Here is a 26,654-nt window from a genome sequence, read left to right on the forward strand (position 1 = left end):
GCAGTGCCGGCCGTCACATCGCTTACAAACACGCAAGGTCAGCGGACAGTGGTGCAGCCGCGCCCCGCACACCGCCGCACCATCATAATCGTACCAGCGCAAAATATCTTTCCTAATGTCAATAACACTAAACTAACCGGACAAAATTCACTTAGGCAGATTATATCAAACAAGGATATCAGAACCGATGAAAGATGCGATGATATCGCGGTTGGTTCTGTCAGAAAACATATAAAACCTATTTAGACGTAGAGAATGACAGATACAGTACAAATAGGATATTGTTACATTTTTGACGTTTACATGGGGGCGCTAGTGAGCTGTCATAATTTAGTTTGATTGGCCACCGGTTAGGATGCCTTGTCGTTCTAGAGGCTAATATGATATATACTTGACTGCTAGAACCTTAATTTAATGATTATGTTAACATAAAAAGCGAAGTAGTTTATTTCCTAAATGCACGTGAGGCTAAAGCGAATGCATAATAAATTGCACGTTTCATTTGCTACTAGCTATTGACGTATATGTGATATTTTATCAAAGTGGGCGGATGTTTATCACTTTTTCATGGACCAAATAAATACAAACAATGAGTTACTTACTGTTTACAGTCGGGGTCAACTTCTGCCAACTTTTCTAATACATTAATCTCTAACTTTGCAGCCTCTCTGTACTTTTCAACGTTTTTTATTATTTTAAGAGCCATTCTGTGCTCCCTGAAAAAGTAAGAAAAAAATATTAATAAAGTACAAAGATAACAGTACTTTTCCACTGTGGAAAAAACTGTACTAAACTTTGTTTCAAATTTAGGTTTTTTTAAATATATTTACTGGATTTTACAAGTGCTTTGGTAGTGAAATCCCACCTTAAAAATGTATTTCAATACATGTATAAAACGCTAACTCTTATTTAAAAAAAGGCATAGATTTAGTATCAAATCGTGGAAAAATAATATGAAAAGTTATACAAAGTCGTGTATTTAGTAGCAATGGCTAGTGAAGGTAGACTGGATAATGTAAACAAATGAAAATAGAGCTTGAACAATAAGCCCGTCCGCCGCCGCACGTCTTTGCCAAAACAAAATCTGTGTCGCAAACAAGTGCGAACTCATTCCATCAAAACGAGGAAATACTCTTAATATCCTCATTTTAATATTATTACATACATATATTTGTATATTTTATGTCCTGATTACTCTGGGTGTTAATACCGAAAAACTGATAATAAAAAATATTTGCTTGTTTGCTAAATACATTAGTTTTTCCTGAAAAAAAGTTTTTTTTTTAAATTATTATAGATGTAAAATAAAAGTGATATATCTTACATTTCTAAGTCCTTGACTTCGACCACCTTTCCGAACGTGCCCTCACCGAGAGTGTCGATGATCTTATCTGAAAGTAACCGAGTACATAATGAATCAACTGGACACATAACAACAGCTGTGATGGAGTCGGGATACTTGTCTCACATCACAACACATTTATTAGCACGTAATCCTACGAAAAAAGAAAGTCTAAAAAAATTATAAAAGCAGTCGGGGTGCAAAATTAATAAGTAAATTATTTTGATTCAGCGTCAATTTTTTTAATTAGTCGTAATATTTTTATGATTTCTTTTCATACTAAAGAAAAATACAAAAAAATTAAAAGCATAAAGTTAATGCGTGGAAAAATCTTCGTACAACACGAATGTCTGCAACGGGGCTTGAATGTACTGAGAAAGTTACACATTTAAGAAACTGTCAATTGTTAGTGTGAGTTGTTTTTTGTTTGTGTTTCGGTTAATATGATGCATAATTTGATTGTATGCACATCTCGTTGTCTTTGTGTAAGTGTGTGGGGAGGGGTGTGTGTGTGTGTATATGTTTGTTTTAATTTATGTATGGTGTAGCTATGGGGTGGGGTGGGGGTATGGTAAAGTTATGTTGTGGACACGAACATCTCGCTCCCATGACATATCCGGGCCAGTACACCAGGTGTCCGTCCTTGTCGTCCTTGACGGAGGAGCGCGCCCGGGAGCTCTGCAGGGCGGGCAGTGCGGCCAGGTCGGGGCAGCCATCGTCGTCGCGCCGCGCCCGCGCCCGCGCCCCGCACACACGCCACACGCGCCACACGCCACATGCCACGGAGAGCGCCACGCGATCGCCACGGACCCGAGTCGTGTTGTACCCAACAATCAGAATGGAACGGTTGCCCGTCAGACAAGCGACAATTGGAATGTGTGTCGTACATGCTGTTAGAGGGCGGACGGGTGGGCGCTGCGGGTCGCGCCAGCCTGCAGTCCAACTCATCACGGATCAACACCACTCCATCACTCGCTCTCGCCACTCTCGCAAGCGCAGCCACACGCACCGACGACATTCAATCAGTGTCCACCCGAGCCCTTAGTAAATTACATTGCAACTAATACTAACACCCGAATCGCCCGAGACGATCGAGCTTCTTCGCTTGCGACCGGCGCTCGTTAATATTTTTATACAATAAAGAAACATTTTGTCCGTAACAACACGCACAAATAAGCTGAACACATGCACTATCATCTCAGAGAGATTTGTATCGCCTCATTTCTACCTAAGTCGAAAACACACTGTTAGTAGCAGTACAATTGTGTAAATGTCTTTCGAAAACTACCGCTGTAATTTAGTTTTGAAAATGAACACTACACGTATATAGAACTACCTTCGTTTATTTTTTAATTATTGGATAATACATGCATTCAATATAATATTTACTGCGCTCGTTTTTACGATTTTTATTATATTACTTAAGTCTCCTGTGATGTTAATTTAGTTCACTTGTATGCATAATAATCTGTTAGCGTATATTGAGAAGCACGGAGCGGGTGTACATTGTTAGGGTGGGCGGAGGATGCGCAGGTGCAGGCGCAGGCGGTTAGGAAGAGTGCTTACAGGCGGCGTGGCGGCGTGCCGCAGCAGGTGCCGTGGCCGCTGGGGGCGGCGCCGCGCGCGCATCTCAGGCGGCAGCGCCACCACGTCGCCCACCCCCAGGGGCTCCGGCCTAAGTGCCGAGTTCCCTATAGGGCCCGCGCCGCTGTTCTCCTTCTCCGTTATACGGCCGTACACTTCATCTAAATGTGCGTACTTCATGATGAGACTTTGTATTTCCTTTCGTCTAGTTTCGCGTTCGGTAAGCGCGCGGTCGCCCACGGGTGTCTTGTCGTCGTCCTCGTCGCTGGACGGAAAGTAAATCTGTTTCTGCCGGCCGGTCTCCCTGGCGGGCGAGGAAGCCGGGGTCCTGGTCGCGTGGGCCTTGCCCTCGCCACCTTGCTGCAAGGGCGACACGAGATCGCGCGCCGCCGGCTGCATGTTAATATCAACGGGATGCAACGATAACTTTCCACCTCTTTTCTCGTCACTTTTTTCCGCTCGGAGTGATCTCCTTTGGTGTCGACGATAAACGCTATCTCTGTCCTTCCCGAGACGATCTCTGATAGAGACATCGAAGCCATTTTTGAAGTCGTTCCTATCGCCGTGTTTATGTCCCGACGATAATCGTCGGTCGGCCGTATTTCTGAAAGGGGTTTTATCTCTGGTCTTTTCGCGCGAATAATTGTTTCGTTTGAAAGAATTTTCACCAAACACGGCGGTCGTGAGACTTCTCATCAGGCCCCGGGGCACTATCGGCTCTGGTTCCAGAGTTTTATCGCGATCCTCTTTCTCTTTCCGAGCTCTTTCTTTCTTCTGTATCGCAATTTTATCCAGCACGGAGGAATACTTATCTTCTAAACGACTGCGCGTGCTGCCGAGCATAAGTGTAGGATCTATATTATTGTTGTTTGCTTCCTTGAGAGGGTATCGTTTGGTGAACGGCGATGATTGATTGTCTTTCAAATGTGCTCTGCGGAATGAGTCACTGCGAGCGAGAGCGCTAAGACCGGAGCTCGTATGTAGAGGTGATGTATCGATTCTAGACTTGGTCGCCGCGAGGTAGCTCGGGTACGCACGCTCGTCGTTCAACTTCCGCATAGAGCCGGACAATCCGGACGTGAGAGATGTGTAAGGAGAGATATGGCTATTGTTTTCATACCGACGAACGTTGGCGAGGGCAGAGTTTTTATTAGCTAGTAATTTGTCGTCGTAACGAGTTCGTGCGGTGTGAAGCTTAGTATCGATGACGGCGTCGTTTTTCTCGGAAGGTCCGCGCCTCGTCAGCCGGTTGATAAAGCTGGAGTAGCCATCTGACAGCAACTGAGTCACGCTCGAGGTGGAGGAGCGCCCGTAGCGCTGACGCCGCGGGCTGGTCGTGCTGGCGCCGCCCGCGCTCGAGCCTGCCATCTCTCTTACGCACTCACTAATTACAACACCGAATCAATTCAACCAGGGTATTCATATATATATACACATCACATAACATTTTTCCACCATCATGATTCAACACGCAAGGGGGGTTACATGTTTATATGGGGCCGGGATTGGTGTGGTACAGGAGGCGTACAGTTCGCCGGCGGATATTATACTGGGCGTACTCTGAACCGGGAGCGTACCGCAGCGCGGACGGGATTTCAGAAAGATCAGTAGCGCAGTCGAGTGCGGCCGTCGGTGCCAAGTAATGGTCGCGGACTAAAAATATCGGCAACCCGTGGGAGCGCCCTCCCGCGCACTCCGAGGTGCCGCCGCGTGCGCATTTCGTCGCATTAGCCGCTGCCGCTGCTTCGCCATTTCATACGCGCCTTGATATACACCTAAAGATATTTGTATACAGGGAATCGACTTCTTTAAAGTTTGCTTCAATATGATAATGACTATAAAGACCGACTTATGTTTTTTGAAAACCATGTCAAGGCGCTATTAATATTTAACAGATACAAGTCAAAAAAAGACGGCCACAAAAACATAGTCGTAACTACTTTACCTTAATATTAATCTTCCTAATGTTTCACGGCATTCAAAAGTAGCAACTTTAGTCGATCTAATAATAAAAAACATTTGTTTTTTTCTGCGGTAGACGTATTCATAATGATGAGTATCAACGATATCGGCGGCGTTGGGTGCGATTCCTTTCTCCGAACGTCGAGCCCGAGCGCCAAGACAATTCTGTCAATACGCGCTCAGTAAATGGGTTAGTGGGTGAACAATTCGATGCGTGCGCGCACTGACAACTCCACGCGTACTTGTTATTAATCATCACACTTTGGCTATCGCATGTGAAGCTTCGGGTCAGTCTTAATCTTGATAGATCTAGCATAATCATGAACTAGTCCACTCTTATCTGTTCATAGCACGGTCGTACATAGAAGCGTGATGTAAAATTGCTCTAAATCATGATTACTCTTCGTGTCTTCTTATCATTATAATGTAAACAAAATTTTATTTGTTCATCGTTCTCTTATCTCCGTCGGGTGTTCCATAGTTATATTGATCGATCTCGGCGTTCACAGCGATCAAACTTGAGAGCAACTCGTGCTCAGCTTCACAATGGACACGTCTGTATCGGCACAATGTTGTCAGTCGAGGCGACGTACGACGCAACGTAACGGAAACGCTCATGAAATATCAAACATTCCCCGCGCTGTATTTGCACGAGTCAAAATTGTTGCAACCACTTTTTACTCCGCAAATGTTTCTATAGATCTGGCATCTCACACATTATATTTATTCAATATATTCAAATGTTCACTATTGAATGCATGTATTTTACAAACTAGAAAAAGGAACACAAGATGCTTATATAACATATGTTACCTCAGGGGATCCGAAATCATCTGTCAATGTTAGTATAAAAAAATCAACAACTTTTTTAACCACTTTAAGTAAACTAAACGATTTCATGATTTAATCACAGAACATAAAACAAAAACGAAAAGTTAATATGTGATTAACGGTGCACAAACAGCGGTTGGATTTGTTTCATAGCAGTTTGTACGACGGTCCGCCATGCACTATCAGCTGTTAAGATGCGTCAAGGATCGCTAAACGCGTTCGGGGTACAGGTAAAGCACGCCGGCTTGCTATTGGTCCGCGGACCCCGTCCGTAATACCGTTAGGGTACAGGCCTTACAACCTTTTTCTTTTGTTAAAAAAGAACATACATATCCCTTATACTAAGTCAATTAAAAAATATTCGAAATTTTAATAAAGCGGTCAAGATTCTCGATTGCAATTAAAGAATTTGTGGCATATTTAGTAAAATGTTTTCTTATAACATTCTCATGATAGGGAAAACTACGTGGAGTACTGACCTTGCCTGCGATACGAGTAAAGGCACCGTCCACATCGAAAAGTACTTCGGCGACAATGTTAAGAAGTTTTGCGACATCGTGCCACTTGCAGCCGTGGTCTTTGAGAAATCGCTTGTAGAGTTCGTAAAAGGATGAGAAGCGCAGGGGCTCGCGGACACGGTCTGACTTCAAGGCCAGCTCGGCCATAGCGCTTGCAGTGGTACACACACGTGACAACGGACGCGAGGCGGCTGAGCGGCTGCACGCCGGGGACGCGACTGTGCTAGCGTAAGCGGCCGCGTGCACACACCAACCGATGTTGTGATTTCGTACACAGATTATATTTTACAATATTACTTTATATGGAATAAATAAACGATTTTGTAGTACGTTTGTATTAGCTCGCTCCTAAACTTCGACTGACAGAACTTTGCGGCAAACCAATTAAAAGACAGCGAAGCAAACGACGCTAACAATTTAATGGTAACTTCGGTTCTAACAGGATTTATCCGCGTTGTTCTCGCGCGACACGTGCTCTGCCCTAACAAGTATCATAATACTACAATTTAAAGAAATACGTATTTAATACCCTATTAGTGTAAGTAGGACTCAAAATATTTAAAAAGCATAAGTTTCATTTTTCACTAACTGACAACTAATCTATCATAAAAGCGATGATTGCACACCAGCATCATAGTTTGTTTAGTTATGTAAATAATAAATATTATCGAAAACGAATTATGTTCATGTTTTATCAGTATAGTTTTATCTTATTACGGACAGGGGCGGGGATATGCGGTCAACAGCCAATGACTTGTACAAACGTTAGTTTCGGTTCGAATTTGAACCCGGAACCGATCATTGGATAAATAAGTCACCCGATTGTTGAGACACGCGGTCGTCACGCTTTAAGATTTCTATAAATAGTGCAAACTAATCAGTCGCATTTCGACTCCGTTCGCTAGGTATTAAAAAAACATAATTAGTAGTCTATGTATTCTTCCAAACTATGTTCTATATGTATGCCAAATTTCATCGAGATCCGTTCAGCCGTTCTGGAGATACCTTCAACGAAACATCCATCCATCCATCCATCAAAACATTCACATTAATAATATTAGCAAGAATAAAATGTAAGTTATAACTGCAAAAGTATTTAACATATTCAATGTTAACATAGTAGTAATTTCAAAATATGAATCCCCAGTTGTGAGTAATCATTACTTACTAAATCAACAGTAAAATTGGACACCAATTTCAACCGGACTGTGATAGCGTGTCGCAATGACTGCGTGTTCATTCAAGGAGATGATACTATGATACTACAATGATAAATTGGTAATTATTTAATAACAGAGACGAAAAATAAATAACAAAAGATAAGTTAGCAAGGGAGAGTTGATAAGGCCGAGTTCACATTAATTATTGAACCGGTACAGTTAAATAAATCGTTATATCATCACACGGACGCGCGGACGTTGACACTGCGGTCCTTGATATGTGTGTACCAACATAACGTAGTAATTTGTACCAGAATTACGGGAAAACTTAAGGTAAAAAATACATGGAGAATAACATTTTTATTGTCATAGTTTTGTACAACTCAAGTAATTAAAAACATTTAAAGTTAGATAAGATAACACATGCACCAAAACAATTCCGAAGATTTATCTTTTAAACTAATGACTCTCAGTTTAAAGATTATCATAATGTTACTTAACTACTGTTTAACATCTAAGCTCGCTTTGTCATAAGACTTGACTTCTTAATCTTCAAATAAGGTGAAGGTGTGTTTTTGACTAAGCTGTGTGCTATGTTTGCGACTATTATGCACACGTAAGTCCTTAAGTTTGTCTAGCGGACGTTTCTAAGTTACAACGTATCGATGCGCTTGGCACATTAGTGTGAGGGCAAGGTCTCCGGAAGGGTCGAGCATTAACAGACAGGTGGGCTATGGCTACAAGACTTCGTTCACCGCATTAATCAGTCCATATCTCGACGTCCAAGCCGGCCGTGGATTAACAGCTTTCCATTATCGTGTGAACTTGACCTGTGCATATACTATGTTACTTTTATTGTACAGTTGTGAATGTAAGAAACTCTAGTCTATGTCGTCTTTGCCTGCTTGCAACTTAAACAGGCAGTATTCTAAGTTTCGCATGTTAGTATGATTAAAAAATACGAGAAATTGCTACAGAAAATAGTAACATTTTATGGATGTGTTATAAACCTTTAGTGTTGTTCATTTTATGTGCAGTTTTCTAGACTTTGACATTCATAAGACAGTTCAACAATCAGTGCGAGTTGATAAAGTTACCTGTGAACTGACAATTAATTTATTTCTCAATACCTCTAACAATCGATCCAAACTTTTTATAATAATAAAAAAAAATTAAGTTAAAATAATCACAAAAGATATACAATATATCAATGTATGTTACAATGTAACTCAATCTAATAATCGCTCGGTACATTTTGCGGTAAATTATAGCTAAAGCTTAAACGGTTTTACCGATCCGGCGATATCAATATAACTTAGTAAAAAAGCAGAAAAACCTAGCACTTCCTTAACAATTATTAACAACACGAAATATGGGGAAGTGGAAAAATCTGTGTAAATGTCAACTAATAGTCATCAGTGTAAAATTGTTTATTTTATCACTTACAACTTTTATTAGCATTTTTTAAATTATGAATCATGTAATGTGACATTCTTTGCAGGCGCCATGTCCATGTCCATGCAGGGATATATTAAATCAGTGTTGCTTACATTACCTATTATTATTTTTTATAAAATGATCTATCGATCGATCTTGATCTGTGTAACGCATTTATATTTGCTGTGCATAAGCCCTACGGTCCACGTCACCGTATACCCGACAAGAACCAGTTGGAGCAGGATTTAATTTAGGAATTTAGTATCAGTCAGACAATTCGAGGCAATTGCTCGCGGCCGACATCTAATGAGTCTCGATTAGGCAAATGTGTTAGCGTGCCTACAGCGTGCTGTTGTGATACCACCGCTATTACATTGTTGTGGACGCGCCGACTGACGATGCAATGTTTTCCTCATACGATAACGGCGCCTATTTGCATGGCGTAACACGTGAGTGTTGCTTATTGGTGGTCGTAACGCAGAGATCAGCGTGACGCTGGCAAATAAAACCGAAACCAAAATGGTAGGTATGTTTTGGTAGTTCATTTGTTTACCTATAAACGTTAGTAGAATATCCCAAATTTAATAAGTAAACAAGGTATGATTTGTATCAGGAATGAATACTTTAGATGCGCGTAATTCTTCAACTATTTGGTGGGCACCGTCCCGCTCCCGCCCGTCTCCCGTAGCACGGCTAGGTGAAGGTGATCCCGGCTATTTCTGTGGCTTGTTCATGTTTTGCGCGGTGCGTGGCGCCATCTAGCGGCCGCCATTTGAATCGCATAGATCGCGCCAGCTGCTGCTGCTATTTCCGTCAGTTATACATCCCAAATTGTTTATCGACTTCATGCATGTGTATATGTGCGCGATACACACGCGATAATGAAATACGGAATCGTGTTAATGGGTTGTTTAAATGAATACAATTAATTGACATTGTTTATACACAGGCAATATCAATATTAATATTATTTGTTGGTTTAAGAGATAGCAGTAACTAATTATGATATCGCATGCAGGTTATCACAATAATGAAAACTCGACAAAAATCACAACGTTAACACAATATCACAGCATTAAACAAATCCGAGGTCCGTTGATTTTTATAGTATCGCGAATCAAAGCATACGTTTTGAATGAATCCCTGACCTAAAATAATGTTAAAATAGATGCGCAACGGTCTCAATGTGCCGTTGGCAGCGCATTGCGCATTCGCTGATTTTATTAAGTTCGCATATCTAATTTGATTACTTATTTGATTTTATTTAAGTAGAGAAAACATCAATCGAATTATATTGCCTAAATCAATTGAAAAATGTCTGACCTCGACTTCTTTTTGTTGTTTGTCAGGTTTGAGCTGTGTATTGTGAGGGGGTGGCGGCGGCGCAAAGGAGCAGGACGGCTGGGGGTCTGGAGCGCCCGCCTCGCTTGCCTTCGCGGCCGCTTGCTGGCCTGCCCGGGGGCCCCTATCCGCAGCCTTCGCCTGGCCCTCCGCGTTCTGAATGCAGATTTGAGGCACATTTTTCTGTACATTTGAACGTTCGACGGCTGGAGCTGCTGCCAGCCACGCCGCCGGCACACAGGGAGGCACGGGATGCTTGTTTGACACATTAGAAGCGCCAGCGCTTACGTTACTAACACTAATAGAACCCGCTTGAGTGGAGCTACTAGTTGCGGTAGGCGGCTTATCGTTTTTGTTTACAACGGGCTCTGCGATGACCAGAGGTTTTTGGGTCTGCGTCTTTTTCGAATTATCATCTATGGACTTCACATTTGGCAGGCTATTTACCGGAAGTATTTTAGACAACGGACAATGGTCCTGAAGAGGAATGGACGGTAATTGACTGAGTGGCACTTCGACCATAGCTTTCTCTGAATCCTGAACATGGGGTCCGTTAAGCAGGTTTGCTTCGACTTTGTCAACAATTGGAGTGGTGTCATTTTGTGCTTCTGGTATGGGAGATACGTCGTCCCTGCTTTGAGAAAAGTCGGTACTGTCACCACAACTGGAGAGACTTTGCGCCAGGTCGAGAGCTGATGCCTCCTGGTAGTCGGTCGAGCAAGGCGAAGTGTCGTCGCTGGTGTCATCTCCGGCGTGAGCCATCTGCGAGCTCTTACTGCTCGGTACGAATGCTAAACTAGATGTAATGTCATTAGATATGTCAGCGTTGAGGGAATCTTCACTACGCGAAGACTCTCTATTCGCATTAGAGTCGATGTTACAACACTTGTTGTCTTCATTCGCTGGCGCAACAACAACAGTGTCTGTGGGAGGTGTTGTTTCTTTTGATTCTATAGCCACTTTATCACATACTTGTTTCTCACTTATGTTATTTGCATTGACATTTTTGGGATTATCAGTAGCCTCCTCAGTATTTATACATCCATGTTCTTTAGTTTCATTTTTCAAAGACTCGAGTGTTGGTTCAGCGGGCAAATTCATGTATTGTGGTAAAGCAAATTCCAAATCACTAAACCTCATGTATTGAATTCCGTCGTCTGTGGGAACCTCCAATTGTGGTGAATAGTAGTTGTAATTTGAATTATCATGTTCGTATACAGACCATGGGTCGTTAGAAGGTATAATGGGTAATGTTTCGTAGTACAATTCGGGATTTAGTTCGGTATTATTTAAAAATTCTGGCTTGTAATCCCACGTCGGAACAAATGAATCTTCAAAGGCTAAATAGTTATCGGGTAGCACGACCATTGATTGGTTAAGTAACGAGGGATCTAACGCAAAAGAACCATCGTAGAAAGGGTTGTTCAACACGAGCGGGGGCGGCTGCATCGGCCCGCAGTCTAAGGCAACCTCCGCTTCCACAAACAGTCCTATTTTTGACAGATCAGGTTCAGATCGTCCGAGTCGGTATGCACTCTCGACGTTTTCATCACATTTACTATCATAAACATAAGATATGTCAAAACTGTGAGTCCGTCGTAACAGTGGTGAAAGGTGTGGATCAGCACAAGGGTTATTCTCGAATGTATGATTGTTGGCTTGGCTGTCAAACAAGTCCTCGCACGGTACACCCACGTTGTTCATCTGTTGCAAAGCATTGGGAAGAGCACCAGGAGGGAGTGCGGTGTCGCAGGTTAGAGTGTCAGCCGGCAGCAGTAACACACGCGGCAGGACCGGTGGGGGGCCGCGGAAGAGTAGGTTGTCCGGCGGCGGACGCGACGGCTGCGCGGCCATGGCGGTCGACGCGGCGGCAGGCGCGGCGGACACGCGCTGGCCGCCCGGCTGAGCTTGGCGACTGACTGAAGGCGGTCCGCGTGACGAAGGGGAACGTAAATAGAACGGGCGCAACAAGCGCGAGGAGGCCGCCGTTTCTCGCGCGCGTCTTCATGGGAGAAGGCGCATGCGCACGCGCACACTCGCGCCAAACCCGTCGGGCGCGTTCGCCCAAACGGTCGCGGTGACGTTTATTCATTACTCTGGTTCCGGCCTATGCTTACCAATGGCACGTTCACGGTCTCTATCGATTCATTAACGTACTAATTTTCGGGTGGACACTTCATAGTGATGATGCGAGAGCGTCGGATTACAACAATAAGCATACCATCCTTTCATTCATCTTTTAAAATTAATAACAATTATGAAACAGTGGGACTCACCTGATCCGGTGGTGAGCGCGGGGAGGATTCGTCGCGGTGGTGTCTCCTCCGCCGGTGCGATGTGGGGGAGCGCCGGTGGTGCGATCGCTTCGAGCGCTCATTTCTCCGCCTCCACGAGTGCTCCGAGCTGTGAAATTTGCGATCGAGAGGCTGTAGGGTTAGTGAACAGGGGCAAGGGCTAAAACGTCCTTTGCGCAATATAAAGGTGAGGTCGGTGCGTCCAGGAGTAGTAATCTACTAACGTTGGCGACCGTTCTGAGTAACCGGAATGTGGGTCCACCAAGCGGTGTAGAGCGTCGGTCGACGGTAGGCAACAGGCGTGCAGCAGCGCCCTGACGGCGGCCCAACGCCGTTGCCCCGTCCCTATGTTTTCGATAATGTCCTAAACTTGTTAAGCGTCAAAACCGTATGCAGCTGTTTGTTGCAGTAAACAATTACTCATACTCGATATAACGCACTGTACTTCACCGCGTTGGTTAGCTTAATGGCGCGCGCGCAACTTGAGCCGAGATCTTTTTGTAGTGTTTTTGCGTTTTCACGTAATGAGAGACGTTAGTTGCGTCGAGTCATCGCAGATGGTCAAGGTCGATGCGGTGCGGTGCGGCCAGCACGCGGCGGCGCGCGCTGCGGCCGCGGACGGACTAACAGATAACCGCGCGCGCGCATCTCACCAACTTGTCGAGGTACGTACCCCATCATTACTAATTTCAAGAGAGCCGGCAGCACACTATCGCAGCCTGCGGCGGAACCTATTCGCGTCACACGTAAACAAATCGTATCTTACTGTTACACTTAAGCGGTACTTCGTTTTGTAAAAAAAGAAAATGAAAATTCTTCCGAATTAGGTGGATAAGTTTAAAATTTAGTTGTTAAAACGATTTGCATATTACGCAGTGTAAATTTTTTTATTAAAATTTTGTTGACATGCATAATTAACAAAAAAAAATCTATCTAAAAATTTTCAAACGTTGGTCCAGATAGAAAATAATGTCATGGGTAATTTAATAGTAAGTAGTCGCAAATGCAATTGGACAAGACTTTTATATACTTACCAGCAGGCGCGAAATACAATCGCTATGTCGTAGTCAATTTGACTAGAGTTAAAACACAGATTCTTCAACAGATCAAACAACATGTCTGGTTCAGTTACTACTAGGGCTGCCAGCTTACAATAAACGTAGAACCGATCAGTGACGAACAAAAAAACGGCGACCATGACTTCTTAGAAAGTCGTAGTTTACGAAAGAAAAACGGCCTCTAGTGACTTATACATTTTGATCCTTGTCGAACGACTAAAAAGGTTGCTTGTACATCAACCATCAGACCCGAAAACATCGATGTCAAGCCCGTAGCCCGAAACGCACTATGCAACGCTTCAGATTTACCAGCCCTATGTTTCGCGGTGAAGGATAGTATATGAAAGTAATGCGCGTCGATTACGAGGCAGCATCGCCGACTGCGGTTGCACTGCGCAAACAACCGTAATATAATTAGTCTATAATCTGCTTATATATAAATACTGATTGTAATAAATTTCTTATAATAACAAAATCTAACTATACGTCTATTAAGTCTTCTAAATCATATCCTTCAGCCTCAACTAACTAAAGTAACTAAATGTAGTGACAATTCATTTAATATTAAAAAATAGAAGCATAGATGACTACAATCGTAGTTACTATGAAACAGCATTGAACAAATTGCAAATAACATATTTATCTATAAAAATATTGCAAGCTTGCATCATAAGTTGACAGAGCCTTTTCAGGATGGCCTTTGAAAAATCTTTGCGTATAAAAGGCTTTGCGAAGGCGTCTAGTCAAGCTGGGCGTTATGTCACATTGTTTAGCGCCAGACGACAAGTTGAACTTGGGCCTCGTACACGTAGACCTTCGACGTTCCTCGCGACATGTGATACATTCTATTTTACGAGTGTATATGTTACATATTGTAGGCAATTTTACGCACTACTTAGATGTGAAAAATTAAGGCTGTTGAATTTTGTGCGTGAGAATATTTCCCAAATTCAAATAATATCAAATGTGTGTGTAAAAATTAATGTTAATAAAATTCACAAATTTCTAGTCCAAATTAATGACATTTATAGGAAATTAATTTAATGTTCACTAATTAATTTGCTACTTAAATGTATATCGGCACTCATAAATAAAGAAGTGTGACATAAATGAAAGAAAGACGACTACTAAAGGCATATATTTAACGATGGGGACTTCCTCTTTTCTAAATGTAAATGAACTAGATTGCTAAAGACCTATTGCATAACAAAGTTATCGTGCACTTATGTTTCGAAAAACATTTCGTGGATTGAATACTCATGAACTTTAAAAAGTTTATACATTAAAAAATCAAAGTCCAAACTCGTCATCTAGAAAAATATTAATATTAAGCATTTCATTTGCTGAATAAATGATTGTATTATTCATAGTATTAACCTTTTCCTCCAAATTGTCCCTAGCATTTTTAAGTTTTAGTTTAAGCTACATGACACTATCAAAAGACATTTTATTTTCTAAATTATGATTTCATTTAATGAATAGAATTAAAGTTAAATACGATTCAGATGCAACAAAGCAAATAACGAGGTTAAAACACCGTGAATGATTACACAGCCACCATGAAATTAATCTCAACAAATTCAATGACACTAATGGCACTTGAGCCGGAAAATGAGTTAATGCGCAGGTGCGATGCCACTTTGAGGGTCGCCGGCATAATAAATAAGGCAATGACACACAAACGTCAGGCGCAAAAAAAAAGTTTTAGTAGGTCTATGGCCCTTCTTACACACGACACGACACGTAAATCGTCTAAACGAACATTGCATGGTTGCAATCCTCGACGCGACTGCATAGCGACTGCATGGCAATTGTATAAATTTGCCCTGCCAACTTGAACATTGCAACGACTTTGCTTCCGTCGATCTTGACAAACGACTGTTTTTGGCGATGATAGAAAATTTACGTTGCCTCGTGTACGATGGGGCTAGGTCGTCTTTTTAAATATCGAATAACTGCTGCTGCCTGCTACCTTCGAACTGCTACCTTTTGGGAAACACCAATAAGAAAATTTCCTTTTACATGAACTAAAGTAATTAAAAATTAAATATTTTTAACTTCACAAGGGCTTTAAGAGTCAAGTAATACATTCAAACAGAGTTTAGTGTTTTATTATTATTCATTATACGTGTGATAGAGCCTTAAAATGAGCAGCGCCGGTGTCAACGTTCAAGCATAGCACGCGCGTCACGCGGCGTGCGTCGCTCGGCGCATGATAAACACCGGAACACTCACTTTCGATCGCTCATCAACATTAGAATTCGATGTTCGTATGAATATTCCACGAAAACCCGCTGCTAAGCATTTTCTAAATACAAACGATGATAACATTTCCGATTCTATGATGCTTGATCATCTTAAGTGAATACTAAAGCATCGTCACAAATATACCGTAAAGCAATTGATATTCACATTGAACATTAAGTAATTAATTGCTGTCATTGCGGGCGACGAGGTAAAATGCATTAACTTGTCACTATAAAAGCTCGAAGGAATGCTCGGTTATCAAGATTTGTAGACAGTCGCTCCATCTATCCATTGTTGGCACAATTCACGCGACGTTTGTTAAAATTGTTTGTAAAGAATGGAGCAGTCATGGTTGTCCGTATTTGGAAGGTATTATGCAGTATTCATAATTCTAAGCGGAACGTCTCGGTAGCTCGCGCCGTTAAGGTAATTGTGCAAATACGGTTAACTGAAAGCGCGATGAAGGAAAATCATTAAATTGCAATGCGGTCAACGTTCAAACAGATACGGTATTCACACAACGGTACTTTATATTTAGACGGCAGACAACACGCATTGAATCATCTCGTTTCGATTCGTCGCGTAACATGTTTCCTAATGTTACGATGTATTTTTACTTTCCGCAGAGTGCGTTCGTGCAACAGACGGCCTGGTGTTTCACAGTGAGCGCGTACACTCAAGTGATTAAAGGTTACGTGACCCAATAAAGCGTCGCAATAGTGACAATATGACAGGTAAGGAAATCGGCGCGCGCGCCGCTGTGCTCAGAGGTCGACTCGTGGCGCGAGAGTGGAACGCCTGTACAATGACCATAATCGATCGATCTCGGTGCAGCGCCGGTTACGAAATCTCGAGGCGGGCTCTCACAATGCGACTCGACTGGCAGCGGCCCGCGTCCGGTCAAGGAGACTCGCTATTCAGTGTCTATTGAATTAGATCACTTTGGAGTGATACGCGACAAAATTTAACAATTAACATTGCATGAACGACTAAAAGAATAGATTCAGATGTAAGATTGTATTACATTTGATCTTGATAGGTGCTTTCAATGTTATTTATCTACGTCGAAACGCGTAAAGTATCGTTGACTTTGATAAAACTGAGTACATATTGTTCAATGCAGTGTAAATGAGAGGTGCAGAATGTAATGTAATGTTTACGTGTAAGGATTACCACGACTACATTCAAAGATCACATTGATGGCAGACAAGGCCGCGCTGGATGACTGATCACTGCGATTCATGTCAACACGCGGACACGCTGACCCACCCAATGCGGCGGTGGGTCAATGACGAACGATAATTAATGCTAAACAATATAACAAAAATACCTGTACCAAAAATGTAACCATCCATGGAAGAAATCATTTCAATTTTTAATTATGTTCCAAGAGGCCGACTGATTTGTATCAATCACTTGTTCTCACCATAAAACCGTTATATTTCTGCTCTACTGTCATCGTGTAAGACATTTTTTGGGTATAGCGTATAACAAGCCTAAACCCTAATTTGGTAGTCGAACAGAAAATTTTATATAACTGGGAGACGAAACTAACCAATTACCTAATCAAATAATTTGCTAAAAATATAAACCTTAACAAAATTAATAATGGCACTTACTATAGGGATACCTCTGAGGAACAATATCGTAACCCGGCAATACTTCAACTGTGGAGTTGCACAATACACTTTCTATTCCCGATGCATGTAATCATATCAAAGTTACAATTCCTACGACGAATTTACTCTAATAGAATGTTACTATTTTGCATAACTTGAAAACGTTGGAATACTGATTAAGTCCAAAAAAAAATGTAACTGAGAATGATTCTGTATGGACAAAATCTCGCCAAGCTAGTTTAAACCAAAACAAACTGCAACTGACGGTTATCTTGAATAAAAAAAAACAAACATCGAGAGGAAGTGCAATATTGATGCTTGCATGTTTAAGAAACAAACACTTAGCATATCTATCTGCATCTCGTGGGGACAATGTTACATAATGTAGGGGGGTATTATACCGTACACGTGCACACGGTGAAAGTTGACCGGCACCACAACTGAGTTTGACATTTGACAAACGTCTCAACTGAAGGCGTAGCTGGCTCCAACTTAGACGCGTACAACCAGTTTTTTTTTCATAACAAATCTTGATAAGAGATTATAAATAAATAATGGACCGAGATAAGTGACGGCAATGTAAATGTGACTCAGTGTACAATTTGATATTCCAAACGGGTGGGTGTTAAGACGATTACATAAATAGCATGTTTTTAATCATTTACTTTAATGTATTTTGTTGTTATAGCTGAAGGCTCGTAAAATAATTAAAAACATCAATAGGAATTTGGTATGCAATATAAATTAGCCATTCTCTCATTTTCAACAAATACGGAAAGATAAGTGATAAAAATTGGAAAAGAATGATCATTAATTTCACTTAATGTCTTTCCAGTGGGTTGAAGAGCGGACAAACTTGAAAAACTAAATAATTGTATGAGTAGGAGAGGTAATAAACTAAAAATGGCATTGGTAATGACTTCATTGAGACATTAGGATTAAGTTATACTCAAAATTTAAGAACTAACGTACAAGTAAATTAGAGGTTATAGAGACGAGTAGCTATAATAGTTTAAGAAATGGCTAAATGTAGACACAGACAACCATTGTATTCGTAACTTATTAACAGTATAATTTTCTTTGCAGTAACACCATTTTTGATTCAAGCAGATTAATTTACATCTGCAATATTTGTGTAGGCGTGGGCAATGCAGGTTAAAATGAAAACATTCTCGGTATGCAAAAAACATGAGCCGTCAATGATACGGTTGTAAATTTCGGTCATTTATTCGTGGCCGGTTATCGTTGTAATGGTAATTAGTGTAAATAACTGTACGCAAGTTTCCGTTCTTATTGAAAACTAGAGCAAATATGTTGTTGTGACTATACTACATAAGTATATTAAACGTTGCCGATGTATTGAAAAGAAAGAATCGCAAAAGCATCAATGTTTACAAATTGAAAGTAATTTCTAAGGAAATATTATGACAGCGTGCTCTAATCACAAACTAGTATTTACGCCTTTTGTTAGCAATATATAAAAACTTGAATAAAGTGTTTGTAAAGTGAAAATATCTCGCATCTTGTGTGAGAAAGCAACAAATCTCACTAAGAAGTTTGAACATTACTTCAGTCCTTCGATAGTCGCGTTATGTGAAAACAAAGAAAGATATACCAAGAATTAGATTCGCAGTTGAATGTCAGTCTGCAGAAGACGTGTTCGCAAAACAAATGTAGACAATAAAGTAAGAATTACGTCAGAACTGTTACCGGGTTGACAAATCCTAAACGGGCCGTATAAACCAGGACGAGACCTTGAAACATTCTCCAAATGCTATCGAGACGAGACGAGACGAGAGATCTTTTAAGCCGTAGCTGCGCGATTCGCCCACCACGCTTGAATATTTGCTTATGTTTGAGAATTTATAGATATGCATAATGTTAATACAATGGAAAACAAAGCGGAAACATGTATGTGTTTTAAAAACTTTCTTATTGTTCTACTGGCGTATATTAACGTCTTGTTTTCTATACATTGTTGAGTGAGTACTCATTTACTTAACCACGACGCGACAATTAGCAAAGGATATTTAGTAACATACAGGGGGGAGGGAATAAAGCTCGGTGGTGAGTCACGACGGCTTGTGCAACGGCTTTACACAACCGGCTCTGCTGGGCCCCGGCCCGCCTGTGCCTCGCGGTTTATAATTCAGGTAAATAGGCTCAGTGACGTGACAATAATTGGATTTATAGGCATGTCACGGGGCGTACCGATTTAAGATTAATGCGCCGGCTCAAACAGACGAATTGTTCACTGATTGTGTACGAATAGGCTAAAACGACATATGTTTCAAAGAGGTCGATGTTTCGTATTCTGCATGCCAATGACTAAATATCTTGTAACGGTATACTCGTATTATGTTTGTGCAATAATGACTAATTTAACTAGCTTTAATCGCTTAAAGTATTAAGACTGACTTAGATATGTTTTGCGCCTGGTCGTAGTCGTAAAACTCGATAAATAGATACAATAAAAGGAATAAATCTAAATGGAGTGCAATGCGCTGCTAGCCTAAGACCGGTAGCGCAAGTCAGCGTACTGCGAGCTCGGGACAGCTCGCAGCGGGCTCCACTTTTTCTATTTTTATGCGGTCGCGATGCGCCGGCTTCGTTCCTACCTAACAGCATTGCATTTAAACGACTTGCTCCTGGCGCATAGAGGATCGGGCATAATTGTCTGGGTGTGGAATGTGTTAGTAGGGTAGGGTGCAGTAGTGTGTGGCTAGTGGGTACATACGACACGCTCCACTCGTGGTCGCGCATACTCTTCTGGAAGGCGGCAGACTTGGGCGTCCAGGAGTCGAGGCCGAGGTAGAGTGCCGGCAGCTCGGCTACCTTCACCTCGAGCCGCTCGGCCAGCCGCTGCTCGACCAGCGCGCGCGGTCCGCTCGTCAGCCGCGCCTGGTCTCGCCCGCTGCGTCGCTCCGACATAGCGTATCCGTTTTTCTCGCCGTTGCAAGACGTTACGCTTTTCGGCCCCTCCGTGTTGAGTAATTTACTCTTAACGGTGTCTATTTTACCGTAACTTTTATATTGCACTGATTCTGCTCCGTTCGCGGATCGCGAATATTTCAAAGAATCGTACGTGTCGCCATTGAGGCTGCCGTATTCGACGTCGTTCAAGTTAATGTCTCTGTCGACGCGCTTCGACGTCGCTTCGTACCCGTTTCGTTTGCTGTAACGCTCCTCTTGGCTTTGTTTGAGGAAGTTACTTTCAAAACTAGTTTTACATTTAGGAACATTGTTCAAGTAGTCACCGTAGCTTACATCGTTACCGTGCAATCCTTTATCACAGCCTTTCTTTAGTGTTTCTTGTATGTCTATTCCGTTGGTGGAGCGGGTGTAGCCGAAGCCGGAGGGTTGGCCGTTCTCTACTCTCGTCTCCTTCGTCCGCTCTGCTTCTTTACTTTCGAACTCGTGTTTGACGAACGCCACCCGTGAGCCTTCCTCACCGTTTTTGCACTGTGACTTAAGAGTGAAGTCTGCCGCCGTGATGCCGGCCCTGCTTTGCTCGCCGGGCACGGTCCACGTGTCGTGCTTCCTCTTGTCGCTGCTTTTGGACGACCAGGCCTTGGCCAGTGCCGCCTTAAGCGCCTCCCGCCGCTCGTGGACGCTCACTCTTGGGTACTCGTGTATGGGCACGATGGCGGGAGCGTATAATGTGGAGCGCGGCGTGGCTCTCGTTATACGGAAACTTCTGAACTCCCTGTTGAACTCCGAATTTAAAGAATAAGCCGGTATTCTCGAAGTCACCATTTTGAGATCAAATTTCCACTATAGTTAAATTAAACTAATGTTCGTTCACGATAGTTCTTTTATTAGCACCGAGTACACTGAACACATATCGACTCTACCTGAAACGGGATGATACAGCGGTGAAAATGTGTTAAACCAAAGACATTCGTCGCGACGGGTATATGCACGGCATAATGCACTCGCGGCTGGAAGTTGTCGTGAAGCAGTATTTGTGCGTGAGTCCGTGGGCCGCGACCTTCGCGGTGGGCGGCGGCGTGGCGCGCGGAGTGGCGGCGTGCGGCGGGACAACGCACTGGTCAACGAACCGCCCCGCGCTCCCACTCGCAGCTTGCATAACGCACTCGCGATCCGCCGTCTACCTCATCTCGTATGCAGTTATGTTAGCCATCGTCACGATAGTGCGTCTCCGCCGCGAGTAACTACATACAAGCGAGTACACCGACATACTGCTTCAATATTGTTAGATCGTGAACTATGACCGCCAATCGAAGGCAGTCCATTAAGTCATAGATAACGATAAGACGGCTCGCGTATATTAACTCGTAATGTGGAGCAGTTGCGCCGTATAAGTGCAACAAGTGTCGCCTTGATGGCGTCCCTAATATGGCGAGCAGTTGCCATATGGCCCGCGGCCGATACATCCTCGGCCGTTCAGCCCTTTACAACACAGCATTATTGATATAATATATAAATGCCTATTCTAGGACTCGCGCGACCTGTTGCCGTATAACATAAAGCAACAGGTACACATTGCAACAGTTTGTTTAGCATTGTTAAAGCCAGTTTGGCGAATATTTCGTACTTCTAACACGGACCTTAAATAAAAATAATATTTTTGTTGTTTATTACTATAAACAGCGGTATATAAATGCACTATTATTATATAAAATTGTGTCAAGTTAGTTGCATTATGGCAAAAATAATTCACGAGATAAGAACACGGGCCGTCGCAAGTAAGCTTGTAGCTCAGACACTATTTGTAAAGGTAAGAACAAGTTCGATATCTAGTTCAACACATTTTCACTGCTCTGTATCGGCTAACAAATGCACTGTCCGCGCTATTCCGACGAGCGCAGCATAGGATGTTGCGAGGTATAGTATTGTATGCGGGCACCGGAAACGAGTGCATGCGTGTATCGAGGGGCAAGGCGAAGTGTGCGAGGCGTGTACCTTCTCGTTGCGCGCGCGAGAACTGCGTGCGGTGTGCGTGCACCGCTGTGACTGAGCCGCCGGCGGGCGCAGGCAGCGGCGCTCGCCGCTCGCTGGCCCCACCACTGCCGCCTCTCTCCTGATACTACAACCGCGACCACCGCACCGCACCGCACCGCCTGCCTGAGACTCTATCTCCAGGCACTAGGGCTGCTATCGCAGCACCGCCGACCTTCACTACCGTCACACTGCGACCCGCCTGCATCCACTAACGTCGCCGCTAATAAACTACATCGAGACGCGGAAATTATCCTTTAAAAGGAATGGAAACCTATCGGAAACTTGTAACGAACTGTCCTTTATAAATATACAACGCGAAAAAATCTAACGTGTTTATATGTCTTAACATAGTTTGATTTATTTTGTCGCGATGGCTATTTTCTTTTAGTACGACGAACTCTCTTGAATCAACGTATTTCTTATTATATAAATAACTTTTTAGTGGACGTGTTCAGAGACCTCACCTTAATATTCTTGCTTTAATATATTGATATAAGTACCTGAAACAATTAAACGGTCATTATTAGTATTTAATGGCTACAGGAAATGTGCGATTAAGTAAATGTTTTTTTTTTTAACAAAAAGAAATCATGAAAATATTGCGAATGGCTCGAGTCACAAGGCCACCTTTAGTTTCGAAACAATTGCAAATTGCATTTAATCGTATTTTAGTGCCGCAATGTGTGGGTGTACAGTGCTGCCACCACCAAAACTATATCAACGTAAACAACCAGTCCCTTTATCGTAATACATCGACACACTGTTTCCATTTGATCACGCAATAAGAAACATAAACATAACTAGTACCGTTTTTGTTTGATAGTGAAGTAATTTATTATACTTGTACTTGGAAAAAAACTACTGTTTATTTAGATGTAAGAACAAAAATTTTAATCTATAGTTTTATGACTTATAAAGCAATCATATCCTACCACAATAACAATTTATAATCAAAAATAAATCAAAGACGAGAGAAAGTAAACGAACGTAATATCAAAAACAAATTAAATTAATAGCCAATTGAAAGTTGAGACATAAATAATTCGCCTACGTGGCGTTACCGAGAAATGCGAATAAAACTTTCGGTTTGGTTTAACAATTTTTTTGCCATCACTTTTATTAGCACAGGTTATTTTTTAAAGGGTGTTCTATTTAAATTCAATCTTATACATCTTTATAAATCGGAATATAATAAGAGTATTATCAATTGATTGGTTTGTCTTGCTATAGAAAGACAACACAAACGAACAGACAGTATTAACGTCAAGAAATAAACTCTATAGATCATTGTTCAATCGTTTAACACATACCGTCTGGCAATAAGAAAATAATGAGTTTATTTAACTCTTACATAAACACTGCTCGCATAAAGACATGCAAAGGATTCATTGTAGCAGAATACATTATTGGGTACTAGCTGTCGCCCGCGATTAAAAAAGATTTTAATGAGTTACCTATGCGTTCTTCCAGACTATGTTCTACATTTATGCCAAATTTCATCAAGATCCGATTACCCGTTCCGGAGATACCTTCAAACATCCATCTATCTAAACATTCGCATTTATAATATTAGTATGATATCTAGAAGCAGCGGTCACTTCGCTACTTTTGCAATTTTAGAGTTTACGACCGTGTTCTTTAAAAAAGTTTAAAACGTACGTAGTAACAGACATGTTTACATGATATGTCGGTGTAGTCGAATCTTGAATGTACACGTTTATTAGACATTCATCCTTTAAATGTAAACAGTGCATACACCGCTCTATAAAAGTTCCATTACCCCCCTGGCAGAACAGACCATAAAAGGATAGTGGCTTTCTGTGCGGCTACTGGCTAGGCATGGAGTTTACTGGACATAAACATGTTGCATTTCCAACGTGAAATGTAGCAGCAATTCGAATTTCTTTTAACTACTTTACTGAAGTTAGTATTAGTATTTTAATTTAAAAAATGTACTTGATTTATTTAATCCCTAATAAGTTTCATTTACTAATCCCATAGCGTTAAATGCGGCGCTAGATGTGTTCAAACATGCGGACGATATTATTTAACGGCTGGATTAATATTTATTTATGTCCAAGACGAGATCGACGCGGGCTGGACCGTGATGTGTGTCACTGCCGACGATTATTCGCTCACATGATTCCACGGGCTCAAGCGTTAAGGCTACGTTACGCTCGCCTGACCTCTTATCCACAACGTAAATAGTTCACAATGACCTTATAAAATACGTAGATTCATATAATCAGGGGAAAGATATTCAGAGAGCATTGTAGGGTCCAAGTTATACATTGAACATCATTGACGTACTACAATGTATATTAAGTTTAATGTCGAAACATGATGCTAGCCAATAATCAATTTTGTTTCATTGGAATGAAAAATATACATTTGTTGCTGATGCAGTAATTGAAACTAATTAATAAAAAACGGGAGTTCAGTGTCTTACGAAAAATGACTCGCCAAGTTGAGAGACCCTGCGACCAAAAAAGATGTTGCCGAAAGGCATTGTCAGTGAATAACTCATCATCGTCCTTAGGACCGTTATCTCCGTATCGTTCTAAATACATATTTTTATTTTCTGAGTTTTCATACACAATCATGTTTCTGTTTTACAAAGAATATTGTATAGTAATTTATAGTTTAATCTACTTACAATAAGGTAAATCCTATTTTTATTAAATCTCACGTTTGTTTTTGTCGACAACCCTAGCTTTGTGAGCCAATACAATTGCCGACAAGAAAACGGCAGCAAAAAAATAATGACACCGGAGGCGGCGAACGGCGAGGTCCAATGACCCAAATGGTTCATTTACTAGGCCGCTGAGACTAACGAAAGAAAAATCGGTCGACGGACGAGAGCTGGCACCGCTTAATCATCGGAGCGCGCAGATCGTTCGAGTTTTTAGAAAACAATGCTTGAGAACTAGCTTGTGATAATCGAGGATTCATAGCTTGACAAAACAATGGAATCGTGTTCTGTTATTTTGTTACAACTGTCCTGAACTCGGTGTAACCAGTAATTTTCTGTGTGTTTTCATAGATTTCTGCCAGTGATAAGTTATGTAGTAGAACATTATAAAACTGTTTACAATTATAACTGGATTTTTAACATTACTAATGTATGTAATACTATTTATGACATACAAGTTAAATTATATTTCATTTGTATGCATACGTAGAAAAACTAATACATAGTAATGTATTAGTATATAAACGATGATACAGTAATACAAGCTCGTTAGGATATCGTGTAATAGACACACGATCACAGCAAATTGAATTATAGTTATCCGTGACCACAAAGTGATCGCTTACTAACATAAAATTAAGCCGCCACCGTAAATGGTGGTCGGAGCTGATCGGGTCAGCGCGAGTCAAACACAATCTAAACAATACATCAAAATAGCGGCCGTACATGTACTTCCTGGCATTCTGAGATGGCGAGCTTAGCTTTTGTAAACGCTTGTCCATCAAAAGGTACATTAAAAAAAATATTTTTTTGCACTCTAATTTAGTTCCGTGTTTGTACGTACAATAAATAGACCGCACTTTTTCATGCTATAACACAGTACGATTCGCAGACAATGAAATTTTACTTAATAGAGATATCGTAACCTTGGAAGGAGACAATGTGCTGTAGAACATTCGAGATATGTTTTGGTAGAAATATAAAAGCGAACAACAGACAGTTGGACCTATGTGATGGACGCCGCAAGTCCGAGGTAATAGATGTAGGTACGTAAGCAGGAGGCGGACGCGAGCGATGTTTCAAAACTTAACGCAACATTAGTGAGTTAGCGGTAACGGTGCTCATTAATCACCGAGGTCAGAATCGGTCAAGCACCGACAAAACGCACACCCGAACATTACTCTCGATTGATTCGTCATCTAGTCCACCGATGATTCTCAATTCTTAGCAATTGCCCCGATTTAACAAGTAATACGGCAATCAGGGTAAATTATTCCACTTTTTTTACATGCCACTCTTAATGAGTCATGTTTAGAAAGGTATCTAATTGCTGTAGTTGTATTGGTTTTTATTGCGGTTCTAATATTGATGAGGTTAACGAACACTAACGGCTAATTTATTCGAAGGCAGCTAATTGCTTTCCATCGATAGTAAGAATATAATATATTAAAACAGAAAGCAAGCGTAACATGAATAAATAACGTCGCCGCAGCCATTAAAGTATTGCCTTTATGGAGTTCTGTCCATTTAAAAAAAAACTTGATTAAAAAGCTATAAAATACAATTCCACAGACAAAATTATAAACATAAAAGTGTATGTTTAA

The 26,654-nt window shown here is 41.5% G+C and overlaps 1 protein-coding gene across 5 annotated transcripts in view; it reads right to left on the minus strand.

The window, feature by feature from the left end:
- Doa (CDC like kinase darkener of apricot) overlaps positions 1-26,654 on the minus strand; it is a 58,866-nt gene that overhangs the window by 5,623 nt on the left and 26,589 nt on the right. Inside the window, exons 1-6 of one of the 5 annotated variants that reach the window (XM_013306140.1) lie at positions 22,320-22,376; positions 20,131-21,247; positions 12,452-12,578; positions 1,939-2,020; positions 1,325-1,391; positions 603-716 (exon numbers count right to left, since the gene is read on the minus strand). In XM_013306140.1, the coding sequence (XP_013161594.1) occupies positions 603-716; positions 1,325-1,391; positions 1,939-2,020; positions 12,452-12,578; positions 20,131-21,149 (1,409 nt within the window). In that variant the 5' untranslated portion in view covers positions 21,150-21,247; positions 22,320-22,376. Of the gene's footprint in view, positions 1-602; positions 717-1,324; positions 1,392-1,938; positions 2,021-2,908; positions 6,185-10,157; positions 12,069-12,451; positions 12,579-20,130; positions 21,248-22,319; positions 22,377-26,654 lie in introns of those variants that run through there. The other 4 variants (XM_013306141.1, XM_013306138.1, XM_013306136.1 and 1 more) reach the window with 4 other exon arrangements.

Source organism: Papilio xuthus, unplaced genomic scaffold (assembly GCF_000836235.2).
Source record: "Papilio xuthus unplaced genomic scaffold, Pxut_1.1 DF828258.1, whole genome shotgun sequence".
NCBI lineage: Eukaryota > Metazoa > Arthropoda > Insecta > Lepidoptera > Papilionidae > Papilio > Papilio xuthus.